The sequence below is a fragment of the Danio rerio genome, chromosome 2 (assembly GCF_049306965.1).
Source record: "Danio rerio strain Tuebingen ecotype United States chromosome 2, GRCz12tu, whole genome shotgun sequence".
In the NCBI taxonomy this organism is placed as follows: Eukaryota; Metazoa; Chordata; class Actinopteri; order Cypriniformes; family Danionidae; genus Danio; species Danio rerio.
Genome location: NC_133177.1, coordinates 33,564,645 through 33,582,439, shown reverse-complemented (window position 1 = coordinate 33,582,439; position 17,795 = coordinate 33,564,645). Strand labels below are relative to the sequence as shown.

General features: G+C 36.0%; 1 protein-coding gene across 37 annotated transcripts in view; it reads left to right on the top strand.

Moving 5' to 3' along the window:
* Nucleotides 1-17,795, top strand: part of ctnnd2b (catenin (cadherin-associated protein), delta 2b) — a 139,670-nt gene that overhangs the window by 71,508 nt on the left and 50,367 nt on the right. For 4 of the 37 annotated variants that reach the window (XM_073917859.1, NM_001365617.1, XM_073917888.1 and 1 more), the window contains 5 exons: nucleotides 4,108-4,274; nucleotides 8,085-8,439; nucleotides 8,589-8,732; nucleotides 10,992-11,241; nucleotides 15,660-15,716. In XM_073917859.1, coding sequence (XP_073773960.1) covers nucleotides 4,108-4,274; nucleotides 8,085-8,439; nucleotides 8,589-8,732; nucleotides 10,992-11,241; nucleotides 15,660-15,716 — 973 coding nt within the window. Of the gene's footprint in view, nucleotides 1-4,107; nucleotides 4,275-7,898; nucleotides 8,440-8,588; nucleotides 8,733-10,925; nucleotides 11,242-15,659; nucleotides 15,717-17,795 lie in introns of all 37 variants that reach the window. The other 33 variants (XM_073917752.1, NM_001365616.1, XM_073917819.1 and 30 more) reach the window with 13 other exon arrangements.

Below are 17,795 nucleotides of genomic sequence, written 5' to 3'. Positions count from 1 at the left end.
CTTAACTGACAAAAATACCATTGCATGTATTCACATACAGTGGAGGCATTTAGCCCAGCTTATAGCATAGATTTGGATGTTTGAAAACGGGGCTTGACATTAACTGTTTCGATCACCAGCCACTGTGGCTAGTAGATTTCCAAATTTACTAGCCACTCGCCATTTTCACTGGCCACAATTTAGCTGTTGGGAAAATATGTTTTATATACATACATTTGACTGTGACATGCTAAAATTACTTGTGTTATGTCCAGTGTGTGTGTTGTTTTTTTTGTGTGTGTTGTGTATGAGCTTGCTCAATGTGCATGAGCAAATGTGTTGTCGCAAGGGCTTAATTTGTGCCGGATTTGGATCCAGATCCAGATCCGGCACCTCTAAAATCTGATCAGACACCTCATTTTATCAATCCTTCTCCTCAACCGTCCTCGTCCCCTGTCCGGTGGTCACTTAGATTTTTTTTTCGCGACTCCCCAACCCTCTTCTCTTTGTACCACGACACCCCTCCGCCATCCAACGCCCCCAATACCACCTAATCCAAAAACCCCACACCACATTTATCCGCGACACCTCTCCATCCTCGGAAAACATGCCGGGTCCTCTACCTCGATCTGTTCCCGGATCTCACGATTCACAAATTAAGCACTGGTTGTTGCAATGCAATTAGTTTTTATTTCACATGACTTTTCAGGGCTCAAAATTAAGGATTTGCCAAATTTATCTCTGACAACACCAAAAATAAATAAAGTATTATTTCTGAGCCACAAATTTTGCACACACTTTCACACTTAAAAAAAAAACGACATTTAAATAAGAACTACTGTCATGTATCTAAAATATGCACAGTAATCTGTCTTGGTTAAAGGTCCCAGATCACTAGTTACAAATGAATGGAGGGTTAATCTGCTATTAAAGCAATGTTTTTGTAAAGGATGATAATTAAACTATATTAACAAAAATAACTGTAAGCAAAAGAAAGCAGGTAAAAAAAGCATACTGCGTGTGATAATGAAAGCATAATCAAGCACACAGTAAATATTAACCTTTTTAATAATCTGTTCAGAGAATAATTCAAGCGAAAGCAGTGACCGCTGCTGCTTACAAACGATATATTTTTTAAAAAAATCTTGAGCTCTTGAAAGCAACAGGAATGTGGGTGCACGATCATTGCTTTTTGTTCAGTCTATTTTAAAGAAAACCGATCGCACCAGTTGCGATTCCTCTTGTCATGATTGCTTTGCCAAAGTAAAGGGGATTGAGCACGCTTTTAAACAGTCACGCGCATCACATCACCTGTTCGCGCAAGTGATCATCCTTTCATTTGGTATTCACCTTCTTTTTTTTTTTGCTCAGACGAACACAGTTATTTTTGTCAGTAATGCTGCTTCTTGTTTCTAAGATCACATTTGCATGAATATTGGGCCATCCTTATTTTGCAATCATGCTTTTAAGAAAACTACAATTTCAAAAGTATTTTCAACCAGCCAAAATGGCTAGTGGGAGTGTCCGTTTGACCCATCTAACCAGTCACCGCTGAAATCTTAGCGCATGTTAATGTCAAGCTCTGTTCATAAAGTATCTTATAAATGCATGCTTTGTGTGTCTTCACCTTAGAGTTATAAGATTCTATCTGACATTTTTGTCAAAATTTAGTTATTGACATATTCTTTTTAAATGACAACTTATTTACATTATTAGTTGTTTACATTTTAAGACTTTTTATTTAAAAAACAAATGTTACACACATACTGTTTTTTGTTATGTAATGCAAAAACTAAAGCTCATTATGTCAAAATCATTTAGAACGCAGATAGAACCTTATAATTCCAAAGTGACGATGTGTGTCTTATTATCACTGTTTTGATGGTTATTTGAACACAGGGTACCCATGGGGTTTTAAAAAGTATTAAAATACATTTTTGGCCCTTAAAAAGTATTAAACAGTCTTAAATTTTGTTTCATTTTTGATTCTATAAGGTAAAGTTGTATGCTAAATTTTGCCTAAATATTTTCTCAAAATTGGGGGGCTGTGTAGGGGGGAGATTGGGGGGAGATGTCGACCAATTTGGCATCATATGATGTATAATGTGAAACATTGCGATGGACGATGGCAATGTTGTCGTAAGCGGCGGTGAATAAATAATTTATGAATAATTAATTTATTCATAACAAATTAATTATTTGTAACCTACTTTTCAACTACCTGACCCACGTGATCTTTGTTTTACCCATAACCAAATTCTAAATAAATAAAGATAAGTTACACATAAATTACCACCCGCCAATGACTTTTTTTCACGGGACTCTGGCAAAAATAACGCAGAGTGATGTGTGTCATTATAATGGCGTTGACAAACTTGGTTGGTAAAAAAGGTGCACAACCGACAGGAACCAACCTACAGTATCTGAGGTTTTCACTAAAATTACTAAGTACAAGCATGAAAGCAAAAGATTGAAGCATCGACTGAGGCTGTGACACATTACCTAATACCTGACAAATTACCTGTTAGATAGACAAGATTAATTAAATATCACGATTAAAACTACAGTGAGACGTGGTCCAATGGTACATTCTTGATAAAATGTTCGACTTGCACTGCTCTCTGGGGTTTTGCGCTCAAAGCACCCGCTGACTGCCTGGAGCTCAGACATGTGCAGGTACAGTATACTGTAGCACATGCTTGTGTGTGTGTGTGTGTGTGGTCATGTGGTGTGAGTTTTTAGCAGTATATTTGTGGATGGAGAGCCGACGCCATCCAGAAATGCTAAATGAAATGCCAGTGTGGATGTGGATTGTTTTAGTTCTAAAATGCAATTTTAAAACTAAGAAATATTAAACGTGGCCTAAGTGTGTATTTTTGCGACCGGGTTGCTGCTGCGACAGGGGCGGGGCGATTGATTGCGAAACCGGCTCAGCATCATGATGTCTGTCGGCCATCGGCGATGGACAATGACATCGTCTATCGACCCAACCCTACTGTGTAGTTTATGAAATCGTTAAAATCCTGGAGTTCCACAGACACCAATCAGCATTTTTATTCTTTATATGAATAATGTTTTAGTTTAGGATTAGTTTCTTACAATCAGTATTTAGTAAATATACTGCACGTTAAAAAGTCACCAATGTTACAAACCTAAAGTGGTGGTCTTAAGTGAGGTCTTAACATGTATGGAAAGAGTATTTAAAAAGGTCTTGAAAGTTACTGAATTTCACTGTCTGATTTCAGTAATTACTCTGGAACAGGTGCAATGCCTTTCTGATAGCTTAGCCAAAATTGGTTCATGCAACAAGACAATGATCCCTAGTAAACTACCAAATCTACAACAGAACTGCTGAAAAAAAGACGAAAACCACAGTCCAGTCAAAATCCAGACCTCATCCTTACTGAAATGCTGTGTTAAGAGCCGTGCAAAAATCTCTTAAACTACGGAAAGATCTAGAGATGAGGTCGTAGAAATTGTTACCTCAAGTAACTATTGCTAAAAGTGGACCTACCTACCTATCTGAATCATACAGTGTCCTAAGTTTGTCACCCATGGCTTTATTTTTGTTACCTAAATAATGACACGGTGTGAGATGTTATGTGGTGACACAAATTTTAATGCACAAGGACCATATAGATTTGTTAGAGAAGAGTGTTATTAAAAAGCGCTATTGAACTTAAGTTGTTTCCTTTATTAATTAAACAATAATGACTTGAATGAGTTACAATAACTGGTTGACCATCACCTAAGATATAGAAGTAATCTGAACATTTTAATCAATATCTGGGACATGTCATCGGCCAGAAAAACACGTGAAATGGTTCATGTCTGAAAATAAATAGCCTATAAATTCTTTTTAGTATTTGCCGCTGTGCACATCTCTACAAAAAGAAAATCTGAATAGCCCTAAAAGGCATTCTAAAAGTGTCTAGTTACGTTAGATATCACGTCTAGTGTAAATGCTAATTAAACCATAACCAAATGTATAACTTCTATTACTTTTTTGGGTCCAGATCAAACGAAACAAGTAAAGGAATTGATGATTGTAAACACACCCTAAGAGTTCAAATCTTAGCTGATCAGTTTCAATCATGTGTTTCTTTCTCCCTAATTTCCCCTTCACAGGACCAGGCATCCTCTCTCAGAGTGCTCTGCAGCTCAATAATCAGGAGGGCACCTTTCCCTATCCAGTCAGTTACCATAGCAACCAGACCCTGGCCCTCGGCGACCTGTCGGCCTCTCAGCCGCCTCGCAGTGGTCAGGTGGGAGGAGCCTTACATAGCTATAATCAGGTGGGGATTCATCGCTTTGGAAAAACCTGACACTTTTAAAGGAATAGTTCACCCAAAAATGAAAAATTTACACCATTAATTGACTTGCCCTTTACTTGACTTGCTATTTAAACATAGGCAATTCTTTTTCTGTAGTATAACAGATTTTTAGGTGAATTGGTTATACATATAATGCAAGTTAACACTGTGAGAGTCAAAACTTATAATAAATAAATAAACAAATACATTTATATATAAATAAAATTAATTAATAAAATTTTTGGGTGAACTATCTCTTTGAACCAGAGGTGTCAAACTCAGGTCCTGGAGGGACGCAGCCCTATACAGTTTAGTTCCAACCTTGCTCCAACATGCTTACCTGTAGGTTTCAAACCAGCCTGAAGGACTTAATTAGTTTGATCAGGTATGTTTAATTAGAGTTGGAACTAAACTGTTTAGAGCTGCATCCCTACATGAACTGAGTTTGACACCTGTGTTTTAAACCATATGAACAGAGCCCTGTTTTTCAAGAAGATCCTTTGGGGGAATTCACTAAGAACTGCGTCCACTATTTATGACATTTATGTGCATGAATCTTATTTTTAAGCTATGGTTTTTGTCCTATTCTGAAACAAAAATGTTTTACTTTTCTTTTGAGGACAGAAAAAACTGGTTTAGCCCATTTTCATCAATAGTTCATCATGCTTTATTAAATCTAGTCAGTTTTACTCTAAGTAATTACTCTAAGTAATTTCACAATTTATTTAAATATTTTATATATGAAATGGTTTTATAAATATTTTCTACAGTATTAAATTTAACAAAATAAGAAATGCACTTTTATGTTTATCTTCAAAAGCTCATACAAGATTTTTTGTTCACAAAACATGCAGCAAATAAGCAATATAGACATAAATAAAGAAATTACATTAACTTTAGTTTCTATGTTTCATTGACTTTTATTTGTGGTTATGTTTTATTAATTAGATCTCTGTTTAGTTGAATAATGACAATGTTTTTCTAATCCATTGCATCATTCTAATTGAGATAAATTGTGGGCATGTTGTTTATTAAGATGTAAATTAGTATCACAATTTGCTAGAACTAATACAACAGAACAATCTAATTACAATAATCAAGAAGTTGTGAAGTTGACTCCTTGAATTCTGACACCATCAATTTTAATCATCAATAAATTCATTGTACATATGCAGCCATAGTTATACACATATACAGTTGAAGCCAGAATTATTAGCCCCTTAGATTTTTTTTTTCTGTTTTAAATATTTACCAAATGATGTTTAACAGAGCAAATAAATTTTCACAGTATGTCTGATCATTTTTTTTTCTTCGAAGAAAGTCTCATTTGTTTTATTTCGGCTAGAATAAAAGCAGTTTTTAATTTTTTAAAAAACATTTTGAGGTCAAAATTATTAGCCCATTTAAGTTATATATTTTTTTCGATAGTCTGCAGAACAAATCACAGTATGCAATATACATATACAATAACAATATAAATATACAATAACTTGCTTATTTAACCAACCCTGGGGTGCGTTTCCCAAACATAATTTGCGGCTGAACTATCATAGTACAAATGCAAAGTTTGGGAAAAGAACAATGAAGTGACGAGTGTTTCCCAAAACCCGTAGTTTTTTCTGTCGCAGATCCATAGCTTGAACCACATTAGTTATGGCGTAAAACTCCCATAATGATGGTCTAAACGGGGTGGTAACAACTTTTTTAAAGAAGAACCCCATAATTTCTTATTCTTATTCTTAAGTAGGATATTGTTTATTTTTATTTAATTGTTTTTTTAGAAAAGTCTACTTTTACAACCTGACACATGCAAACCACTGCAGTAATGTTTTAACCAACAGGCCTATGCCATATACAGTACAGATACTTAATAAATAACCTACTATACATTTAAACCGTTAACGTATGTTATATATTTTAGTTTTCACAAGCTTTGGAGACGTAATGTAACTTCCGCTTTTAAATAATAGGTCACCTGTAGCTTTTGTCATAAGCCACGGCTGCGTTCAAAATTACATCTACGAAGGGAGTGCAATTGTAAATATGAAGATCACTAAAACTAAGTGAAGTTTATTCATAAACTAATTTCGAGAGGATCACGTGCTTATGATTTATCACGTCCAGTCTCGCATTTGCTAATCACTAATCTTCCAATCATATGAGCCCTAAGGCACCATAAATAGTCTAAGTTTTCAGTTCACTTTATCTTCGTTTGGAAGAAACCCCCCTCCTCCCCTATTCTCCTCCTTTACCTGCAATTGGGCGGCACGGCGGTCCAGTGGTTAGCACTGTGAACCACACAGCAAGAATACTGCCGGTCCTAGTTCGATAGGACCGGTGAGTGTTTCTGTGGGGAGTTTGTATGTCCTTCCCGTGTCCGCGTGGGTTTTCCCCGGGTTCTCCGGTTTCCTCCCACCATCCAAAGACATTCAACATACTTAACAATCAAGCTTGTCTAATTCCTTACGTTCCCTTAGCTACAGCGGCAGGGGAGTTCTGAGATCCACCGAGCTCAGGCTCCCTTCTTGCTCTGCCAACGGGAGGAAGCCCCGGGCTCGAGGAGCCCTTGAGCTCGGGGCTCTCTCCCGGGACAGCATGCCAAATAAGCTTTGTAAATCATCAGCTAAGTGTGAACTCTTGAAACTGTAAAAATACTTTGGAAACAAATGACACCTAAGGGAGATAACTTTAATGCTTTTTTTGAAAAAATCATTCTAAGTTTAAATCTTAGAATGTTCTAAATTAATAGGGCATGATGAAGATATGTAGGAATAGAACACAGTCAGGAATGTTTCTAATTACAGCTCCAGAGGATGTAGTTGCCAGCATACAAGCTTGCGACGCAGGTTGGAATGTTTGTTGGAACAACGGATTGGGAAATGCCAAATCAACAAACTATGTTTGTAACAACATTACTTGCAACCTTAGTTGGCTAACAATGTTTTTGGTAACGCACCCCTGCCTAGTTAGCCTAATTAGTTAAGCCTTTACATGTCACATTAAGCTGTACAGAAGGGTCTTGAAAAATATCAAGTAAAATATTATTTACTGTCATTATGGCAAAGATAAAGTAAATCAGCTATCAGAGTTAATAAAACTATTATGTTAAGTAATGTGTTAAACAAATGTGTTTTAACTCTGTTAAAAAGACATTGGGAAAAAACAAACACAATTCAGGGGGTTTAATAATTCTGACTTCAACTGTGTATGACAGTATTAAGCCACTTAAGTGATGTCACTAGATGCTAATGTAATTAGGTGAAGGCACTAGCTACTGTAACAACCTTAAAAATAAAAATCAGCACATTTTCACCTGTCAAAAGTTATCTTATGTAGTCAGAAATTTAAGCATGGAAGACGATACAGTGTTGTGGCATCTTTGATCTATGACGATTTGTTGAGCGTTCCAAGAAGGCAGAAGCTACGATGTGTCCCCACACCTAAAAGTGTCTACCAAATGTAAATAAAAGTGACGCAATAGTTTAGCGAATTCACCCCCCCCCCTTCCCCAATTCCCCTTAAAAATATGATGTGGGTCTCCATCACTTAGCTCAAAGCTGGTAGAGTGAGTGAAATGCTAGCTCTTTACGTGTCACTTACCTCCAGGTGACGTCTAATCGTGTTGCCCAGCTGGCTGCCAGAGAGACAGCCGCCCGGGCCCATTCTCGAGACTCCTATGCCCAGAGTCATGGCAGTGCATTCCACATGCCTGACGATCAGCCAACAGTCCCTGTAAACTATTCCTGCGCCACTCTACCAGCTCAGCGAGTGAGCTCTCCCTTTTCCATGCAGGCTTTGGGCTCCCCCTCCAAACTGCAGAGGCTGGGCTCAGCCTCTGACATGCCCAGCTATGCCACTCTGGCGCGGGTGTCGTCGCCCAAGCAGTCCCCCAGCCGGCTGGCCAAATCCTACAGCACGAGCTCTCCCATCAACATGGCGGCGGGAGGAGGGTCGTCTTCTTCACCACTACACATGGCCGGAGCGGGCAATGTCTCCAACTCGTCTCCGCTGCACCAGCTCAGTGCCGCCGTAGGAAGCTACGCCACTCTGTCACCCACCAAGCGTATGCTGCACACCACCGACCAGTACAAGATCTCTCATGATTTGTACGCCAACGCCACACTTCAGAGACCGGGCAGTCTAGCAGGTCAGTACGCCTTCAAAAACACATAAGCACTGGTCATTTTCACACATCGTGCTTGTTTGATATCATCAGAATCCAACACTGTTGTTTTTAAGTGTATTTGTAGCACTTTTGTTCTGGTTAATGGTGCTTGCAAATTCTCAACGATACAGGTTCCAGGGGTTCGTACAGCAGTCAGCACAGTCACCTGGGCTCCGAGCTCAGACCCCTGCAGTCTCCCGAGCACCATATCGACCCCATTTATGAGGACAGAGTCTATCAGAAAGCCCCCCTGAGGAACTTCAACCAAGCCCAGGGTAAGACTGCAGACATCACGTTCTCTAAAAATGGTGAAGGGAAAAACTAAATCTTCTCATCTGGAACATCGTGGCTCAGGTGTGCTTAAGAAGTAAAAGGGTTGTTTCAGCTTTCTTTTGGTTCAAAATAGAAATGTTTTCCCAAGTGCCCAATTAATAGCAGTGAGCTACCAAACACCACTATAACTGGATGAGATTGTATTAGGTTTTGCTTGTTATGCACTAAGGTCAGTTTACTTCAGTTTACTTTTTTAGCGGTGAATGTAATACATCATTACAATTACTCATGGTGCTTTATGGCATGTCTAGACATGTGTTTTTCTCCCAAAAATGTCTGCAGATTTACAAAAACACATGTAAGATGACTAATTTTAATTACACTTGTTACAGACTAATGGTTGTGCATTTCTGCTTGTACAATAATTTAAGCTAAATAAATTACAAAAACGTTATTGAGTCAATTGAAAAAGGAAAATATTTTGTGAAAAGAGGTAATAGTAGTGGGGTTCAATGAAATTTTGGGCCCCAGCATTTTTGTTATGTTTTTTCAAATGTACATATTTTGTATTTTGTTCAAAGTTGGCGGTACATTCCGCTGGGGCGGAATAATAAAGGTACTAAGTTGAAAAGAAAATAAACGAATGAATAAATGTATTTTGTTCACATTTTGTTGTTTAGCAGTGAATTTAATACGTCATTACAAATTACTCATGGGGCTTTATGGCATGTCTAGACATGTGTTTTGCTCCCAAAAATGTTTTTCGATCGACAAAAACACATTAGAGGACTATTTTTGACTATACTTGTTACAGACTAATAGTTGTGCATTTCAGCTTATACAGTTGTAACTAATATGCTTTGTTTTAAAGCTAATTAAATGACAAAACTAATTGGTTCAATTGTGTTCAATTGAAAAGGAAAATATTTTTTGAAAAGAAGCAGTAGTAGTGGGGTCCAATGTTTTTTTTTTTTTTGCCCCAGCATTTTTCAAATGATCTTCTTTTGTAGTCTGCTGTAGAAAAAAAAGGTCATATAGATTTGAAATGACACTAGTAAGTGATTGTAAAAAATATATATTTTTTAAATGTAATGTTTCGCGTTTCAGATATAAGCAGGAATTATATATTCTGTATTATATAAAGAATATATGATATTTAATTGCCAATTGTATTTTTGCAGAAATGTTGGAATCACAGGATCCTGTGGAATACATGATCCTGATTGGTTGTTGAACATTTTAAGGATTGAAATGAAACTATTTTTAGGAAAACAGAAGGGCTGGGCAATTATTCATTCATTCATTTTCTTGTCGGCTTAGTCCCTTTATTAATCCGGGGTCGCCACAGTGGAATGAACCACCAAATTATCCAGACCATTTTTACACAGCGGATGCCCTTCCAGCCGCAACCCATCTCTGGGAAACATCCACACACACATTCACAAACACACTCATGTGGAGTCATGTGATCTCACTCTGTTAAAGCTACTTTATACTTCTGTGTCAAATGCATGGGTATACCCGTGCACCTTTTAAAAAATGTTACTACACGTCACAAGTTTTCAATACATTGATGATGATTGGATTCTGTGCCAGACACAACATATTTTCCATTACATTAAAATGATTATTTACATATAAATATTTGTTTACAGAAGATTCAAGAAATGCACTGTTTAAAATCTTATTTACATCATATACAATAGTTATATAATAGAAATTCTATGAAATTCGACTATGCCTTTGCCATTTAAATAAACTTAAATGCTGACCTAGTCCTAAAAATGGAAATTTATAAAATAAGGTTGCTGTTCTATTTGTAATACTATGTAAAGAGAAACCAGTCTAGGTTAAATACAAAAAGCAAATGTTCATGCTGACTTTAAAGCAGGGAATGTTTCCAGCCCGGCTCTGAGCTCCAGTCAGCTGGAAAAGTCTGCCGTCAGGATGAACAGCCCTCAGTGCTGCTTTCTGGGTAGTAATTCAAATCTGAACAAAAGCAGGCTAGAGAGGAAAAAACTGCTTTGCATTGACACTCAGACAAGCTAATAAAGCACCTACTGAAGAACTATCATTATGGGTCATTTAGTTATTTTTGATGATTTAACATAATGTCTGTTCTGTTTTGCTTCTCCTGTCCTCCTTCTCCTCTCTCATGATCGTAAAACATGTTTCACCTTCTGCTGCACCCAAAGATCCAATGAACCAGTTTTGTGACCAGGTCCTGAACTTTCTGCTCTGTCCCTACTCTCCTGTTATAGCCCCTTCCTCTCCTGGTGTTGACTCCATACCCTTACAGCGCACGGGAAGCCAAAACGCCACTGGGACATTCCCTCGCGCTGGTTACGCCACTGGCCCGGGCGCTTCCACCGCCGACTACGCCAACCCGTACCGCACACTGCAGTTCTGCCCCTCTACAGACTCGCCCTACAGCAAATCAGGACCCGCTCTGCCCCCAGAGGCCACGCTAGTCAGGTCGCCCTCTGTGGACAGCATCCAGAAGGACCCCAGGTGAGTCCTCACACTGTCTTGAAGCATCTTGAAAAAAAAAACTCACTCACTTAGTGGGACTTAGAGACACTCACATGCTGTGTGATTAACACATCAGATAGTTCTTCACACGCACAAGATGTCTGTTGGGGAGAATGTGGGGAAGATGTGTCACTTTTTTTTCTTGCGAAAAAAGAAATGAAAAGTAATACATATACCAGTTTTGCAGGCAGCAAATGCTTTATTTGTGCATAAACTGAAAAAAAACAAGCTATTTTCCAAGGCCTATAATGGTTTATAATGTTTAATATAATGACTTAAAACTATTTTATTAACATTATTTATTTATTTGTTTGTTTGTTTATTAAGCCAACATAATTCATTTAAAAGCATCTTACAAATTTTACCCAACAGTTTTGATGTCATTTAAACTTTTGGGGTCAGTATTTTTCACAATTGACTTAATGTGAAATGTTATTACAATTAAAAATAAAAGTTTATAACATATAGCACACACACACATACACACACACACACACACACTTCTAGTTGACTTCTAGACACTCACTTGACTTCTAGTTGATCATATGGTATCAGAAGTGGCTTATATGAAAGGCAAAGGCCTCTAAATTACACTTATTTTACCAAAATAAAACATGATCATGCCTTGATTTTAAATTATTTATTAGAACAGTAAGGTCTGACTTTACTTAGATAAAAGTATTATCACTTAATAGAAATAATGTACAGTGCAGAATATAAATTCATGGCGTAGTGGAAAAAGAATTAATATTGTGTATGGCTCTTATGAGCTTGAACGACTGCATCCATACATCTCTGCAATGACTCAAATAATTTAATTTAATTTAATTTATTTTTAAGTCATCTGGAATGGCAAAGAAAGCGTTCTTGCAGGACTCATAGAGTTCATCAAGATTCTTTGGATTCATCTTCAATGCCTCGGTTATCTTACCCTATAGACATGCACAATAATGTTCATGTCTGTTGACTGGGCTGGCCAATCCTGGAGCACCTTAACCTTCTTTGCTCTCAGATCTTTCACATCCCCCCATACTGAATGTAACATCACACCATGATTTTGACCTACACCAAACTTGCTGTGAGAATTTTGGGTCCATGCGGGTTCCAATAGGTCTTCTGCAGTATTTGTGATGATCGGAGTGCAGTTCAACAGATGATCATCTGAAAAATCTACCTTCTGCCACTTTTCCATATGATCAACTAGAAGTCAAGTTATTATCTTTTGCTCTTACAACTGGGATCGATGACAAGACTTTTGTCAGGTTGTGTGTCTGAATTTTAAAATCGGAATTTTAAGAAACAAGAACCATATCTTATTATTTATTGAGGTTGATAAGTTAAAAAACAGCATATATTCAAAACAGAGATATTTTGTTTATTTTAAACATCTTTTAAATCTCTTAATTGTTGGCATTTTTGCAAAAAAATAAAAATAAAATAAAAAATAAAAAGATCTTACTAAACTCAAACTTTTGCACAGATGTATATATAATTAATCTTTTTCCAAAGAAATGTTATGCTTTTATACAGTTAAAATTCACCCATATGAAACAAAAATCATAATATTAGTGAAGATCATGAAACACTACTATTTGTGCATTTCTCTACTCTCATATTGGTCTTTTTTCAATATGTGGTCTAATTAAAAACAACATTGCTTAATTAAGAGTTTGACACATCTTACTCTGCTCTCCCCAACAACATGAATCAAACTTCACATGACTTCACTACCTGCAGTTCCTTTGGTTGCCTGTGTACACTTACAAAAGGCCAGATCACAAAAACATATCACACATTTCCACAATAGTATTATTACAGAAATAATAGGGCATGAGGTAATTCGTTCCACCTTTTCACTCTCTTTATATTGATATTAAGCATATTTTTGGTTTTATCGTGTGACATTAATTTGATGTGCTGAGAGACCATTGATGATCATCTCCTGTGAATTAAAGTACTGTAGAACTTTCTCTTTTTTGTTTGTTTGCTTGCTTTTTCTGCTGATTTGACTTGTTTTTGTTTTTTTAGTTGATTTCTAATCATCCCTTTTGTTGACCCCTCATGCTTTTGTTTCTCTTCCATGTCTTTTCACTGCTAGTGGTTATGGTGGAGATGGTATGACGTGTGATGCATTGCATTTACTGGCTGCAAAAGATGCACAGATATGCACAGACAATTTCATACTTTTTCAGAACATTTCTTTGGTTCACTAATAGCGTTTGGTATATTAAAGGGTGGGTCTGACAACCACACCGAACACACTATAGCACAACAATTGCAGAAAATAAAATTGTTGTAAACTAAAATGCCATTTTAAAAAGCATGTTTGGCTAAATATTGGATATAAAAAAGACACAACAAATTATAACTTATTGTACCACTTTTGAGGAACCAGGAACATCTAGATCAGAGGTTTTCAAACTTTTTGTATGATGCTAAGTACTATAAAATATTGATAAACAGGGTTTCTGCAGGGTCTAAATTTTTTAATGTCTTAAATCTCAAAAATATAAATTTTAGGCCAATAAAAAGTCTTAAATTTAATGTCATATTGTATTGTAGGACTTAAATCTTTTTTTAAGCAGTTCTTTATTTTCCTTTGTTCATGTATTTCTACCCAATCTGGCCAACATCCATCAAATCACCAACAATCTATCTCAATACATTTTTTTACTTTTAATTAATAGTCATTTTTAACTTTATTTAGCATAATGGTTTAATTATTTTCCTTACAATAACACTTGTTTACAACTGATCCATGTATTTACTGCTGAGGACACCTGGACAGATTCTAATGCATACATTTAGTTTATTATAGTTTTTAAAACTTCTAAAACATTTGTTCATTTTTTTATTTTAAAGAAAATTTATGTTAGAAATAAAGTGTGTAGATACAAATAGAGTTTGCTTGTTTTTACACAATATTTAAAATATTTTGTTAAAAAATATTTAAAATTTATTTTTTTTAATTATTGTATTATACATGTATTAAATTATAATATATATTTTTTGATAGGGCAAATAAACTTTTTTTTCCATCTGGGCCATTTGATGAATTGCTTAGCATTTAGCCCTTTATGAGTCTAAAATTCCATTCATAATTGTCTTAATGTCTTAAAAAGTCTTAAATTTTTCTCGGTGAAACCTGCAGAAATCCTGGATCAAGGAGTCAATAAAGTATAAAACACTTGTGTAAATGTACACAATGTTTTGGTAGGCATTTTTCAGTTCAGTATGCAAATATACTGAGCAAATACATCATTCCACACATTTTTTTGTAACTCTTCTTTTTATGTATCATAATTTTAAGTAACTAGCAATGAAATACTGTACATTCAATCCAATAAATATCAGACGTTTTTAGTTTGCATTCTGTCAATTGTATTAAGAACATTATAAAATGAATGCTGTTTTAATAAATAAACACTAAAGATCTCAAAATCAGTGTTAACCATGTGAAGATCTTTATTTAACAGCCTGTTAACAATGTCTTATGTTATTACATTTACTTCAGAAAAGCCATTCAGTGTATACAGTTTACAACAGAGACAATAACTATTGTAACAAGCATTTTTCGAAATAGTTGCACTAATTTGATCTTTATATAATTTGTATATACTGTTACAGTAGCATCAGCATAAGAACCAGTTTTTACTGTGATTTTACACGAGTATTATACTATTACACAGGAAATAGGTTTCCAAATTTAAATAATAATGTTTGTATATTCTCTTTATTATAAAAACCAAAGCTCATTTTTTGATAGTATTTAATTTTCTGTTGACCTGGCAGCACTGTTCTCTACAAGTAATATTAAACCTGGCGAATAACATTTATTATAAGTATACAGTGCTCAGCATATATGAATATGTTGAAATGTATACGTTAAATGCTTTTTCAAACAGTAAATATTGTCCCACAGCAATTTTACCTAGTATCTTGTTTAATATCAGATTCTATTATTGTTATTTATTGTGTCAAATATTTATTTAATACACTACGTAACTTACGTTTGAAAACTCTTGATCTGGATTATCTGTTGTTTTTTCTTCCTAAAGGTAGAGTACAGATGATGTCTTAACATATATATCAGTACTTAAACATAAACTTAAAATGTGAAAACTGATTTCACTCACAAATCATATATTGCAGTTTATGAGTTCATAATATAGATATCTCTATAGAGAGTTCTTTTCCATCATGTGAGACCCCTCTTTAATAATAACCAGCTACAAATCAACTTTATAGTGCATGTGGGAAGTCAAATGCAAGTGTGTAATATGTTTATGCAGCAGAAAGAAGACAGCTAAACACAGTAAATACATTTTTTTTTTAAATGTCAAATCCCTTTGTACTAGACACCTACCCTGTCTCTCTCTCTGCCTGTCTCTTGATAGGTACGACCCTGAATTCCTTGTCTGGAATCAAAATCAAGCCGAGCAAAGAATGACAAAGTAATCCAACATTTATTTACATTTCTACTCCTCATCCACAAAAGCACTGTTCTCCTCTCTACTCAACATCATATGCTAGGGCAGCATGACTGTGTTGAGACCAGCTTTGCTTTACACAATTTGTCAGAATATGCTTTTTTTGAGATTTCTACAGTGTGTTTACAAGAAAAGACCTAGGTATCATCTACAGAAAGTACATTGGTCGGTATTATTAAAATGGAGAGAAATTAGAAATTAATCATAGTAAAGCACATGTTCAGATCTCTTTTTAACAAGAAGTGATATATCATAGGTAATCAGAGTCGCTCATTGCTGCAAAGCATCACATTGTGTGTGTGATTGTGTGCGTGTGTCTCCTGTTGTGTTGTCATTCATTGTTTCGTTATCATTTTAAGTTAAAGCATGCTTATTATCCTTTTTTTATTACTTTTATTTAACACCATTGTCCTTCTTTCAATGCAAGCAACAGCCATGATTGTGTCGTTGTGTACCACATTTTGCATAATTTAGTCACTGTACTGGCAACAAAATAAACACTAACACTGAGTTCAGGTTGCCAGTTAGATTTTTTCAGTCAAAATCGTTTACAGTTATGGTTACTGCGATAAAACTGTGATAAATGTGGTTTTGGACACATTTAAAAGAAATAATACCCACTGACTGGGTAAAGATAGATAGATAGATAGATAGATAGATAGATAGATAGATAGATAGATAGATAGATAGATAGATAGATAGATAGATAGATAGATAGATAGATAGATAGATAGATAGATAGATAGATAGATAGATAGATAGATAGATAGATAGATAGATAGATAGATAGATAAAGATGGATGGATGGATGGATGGATGGATGGATGGACAGATGGACAGACGAGTGGGTGGATGGATGCATAGATAGATAGATAGATAGATAGATAGATAGATAGATAGATAGACAGACAGACAGACAGACAGACAGACAGACAGACAGACAGACAGACAGACAGACAGACAGACAGATAGATAGATAGATAGATAGATAGATAGATAGATAGATAGATAGATAGATAGATAGATAGATAGATAGATAGATAGATAGATAGATAGATAGATAGATAGATAGATAGATAGATAGATAGATAGATAGATAATGGATGGATGGATGGATGGATGGATGGATGGATGGATGGATGGATGGATGGATGGATAAATGGATGCGTGGGTGGATGGATGGATGGATGGATAGATGGACGGACAGACGGGTGGGTGGATGAATGGATAGATAGATGGATGGATGGATAAGGGGATGGATGGATGGATGGATGGATAGATAGATAGACCGATATATAAATAAATAGACAGACAGACAGACTTTACCCACAGTCATAAATTATATATAATCTGTGTTTCCAATGAACTATTTTGTTTTCAGAATGACTCCAGTAATATAAGATATGAGGATTTGTGTTAGAAATCTGTGGAAATTGTTTTGTTGAGAAATGTCAGAAGCATTTGTTTTTTTCAGGCATGTGGAGGTATTAATATAGTCTAATGCTGAGCAGCGCAGTGTTGATTCTGTGATCCGTGCTCTGAGTGGGCGACAGGAGATGAAGTGGTCACTGAACGTGACAGAGACATTTTCTGACCTCTCTCACTGCAGACAGTTCAAGCCGCCTCTCAGGACCATTCAAGCATGTGTGAGCTGAATCCAAAACACTGATGTCCACTATTTCCTAAATAGGGGGTCAACAGCGGGTCACACATTCACACCCTGTTAGAACTTACCGCTCCTGGCAGCACAAATCATATTTATGTGACCGTTAGCAGCTCTCTGAGTTCCCACTTCCTCTTACAGCTGTCAAAAGTGTGTATTAGAGGTTTGTTCTACTGTAGGGCAAACCTGTCAGTATTTGCCACCTGTAATCTCAAACCGACTGAGGTTATTTGCTCCAGACAACATGATTTACTGAAATAGATTGTGTTGTTTTGGTCCTGGAACAACATAACCTGACCTAAACCTGCCCGAAATCAGAGGCAAATAATATATTACAACAAATGTTGTTTACCCACCATGCCTTTCAGTGGTTGACGGGA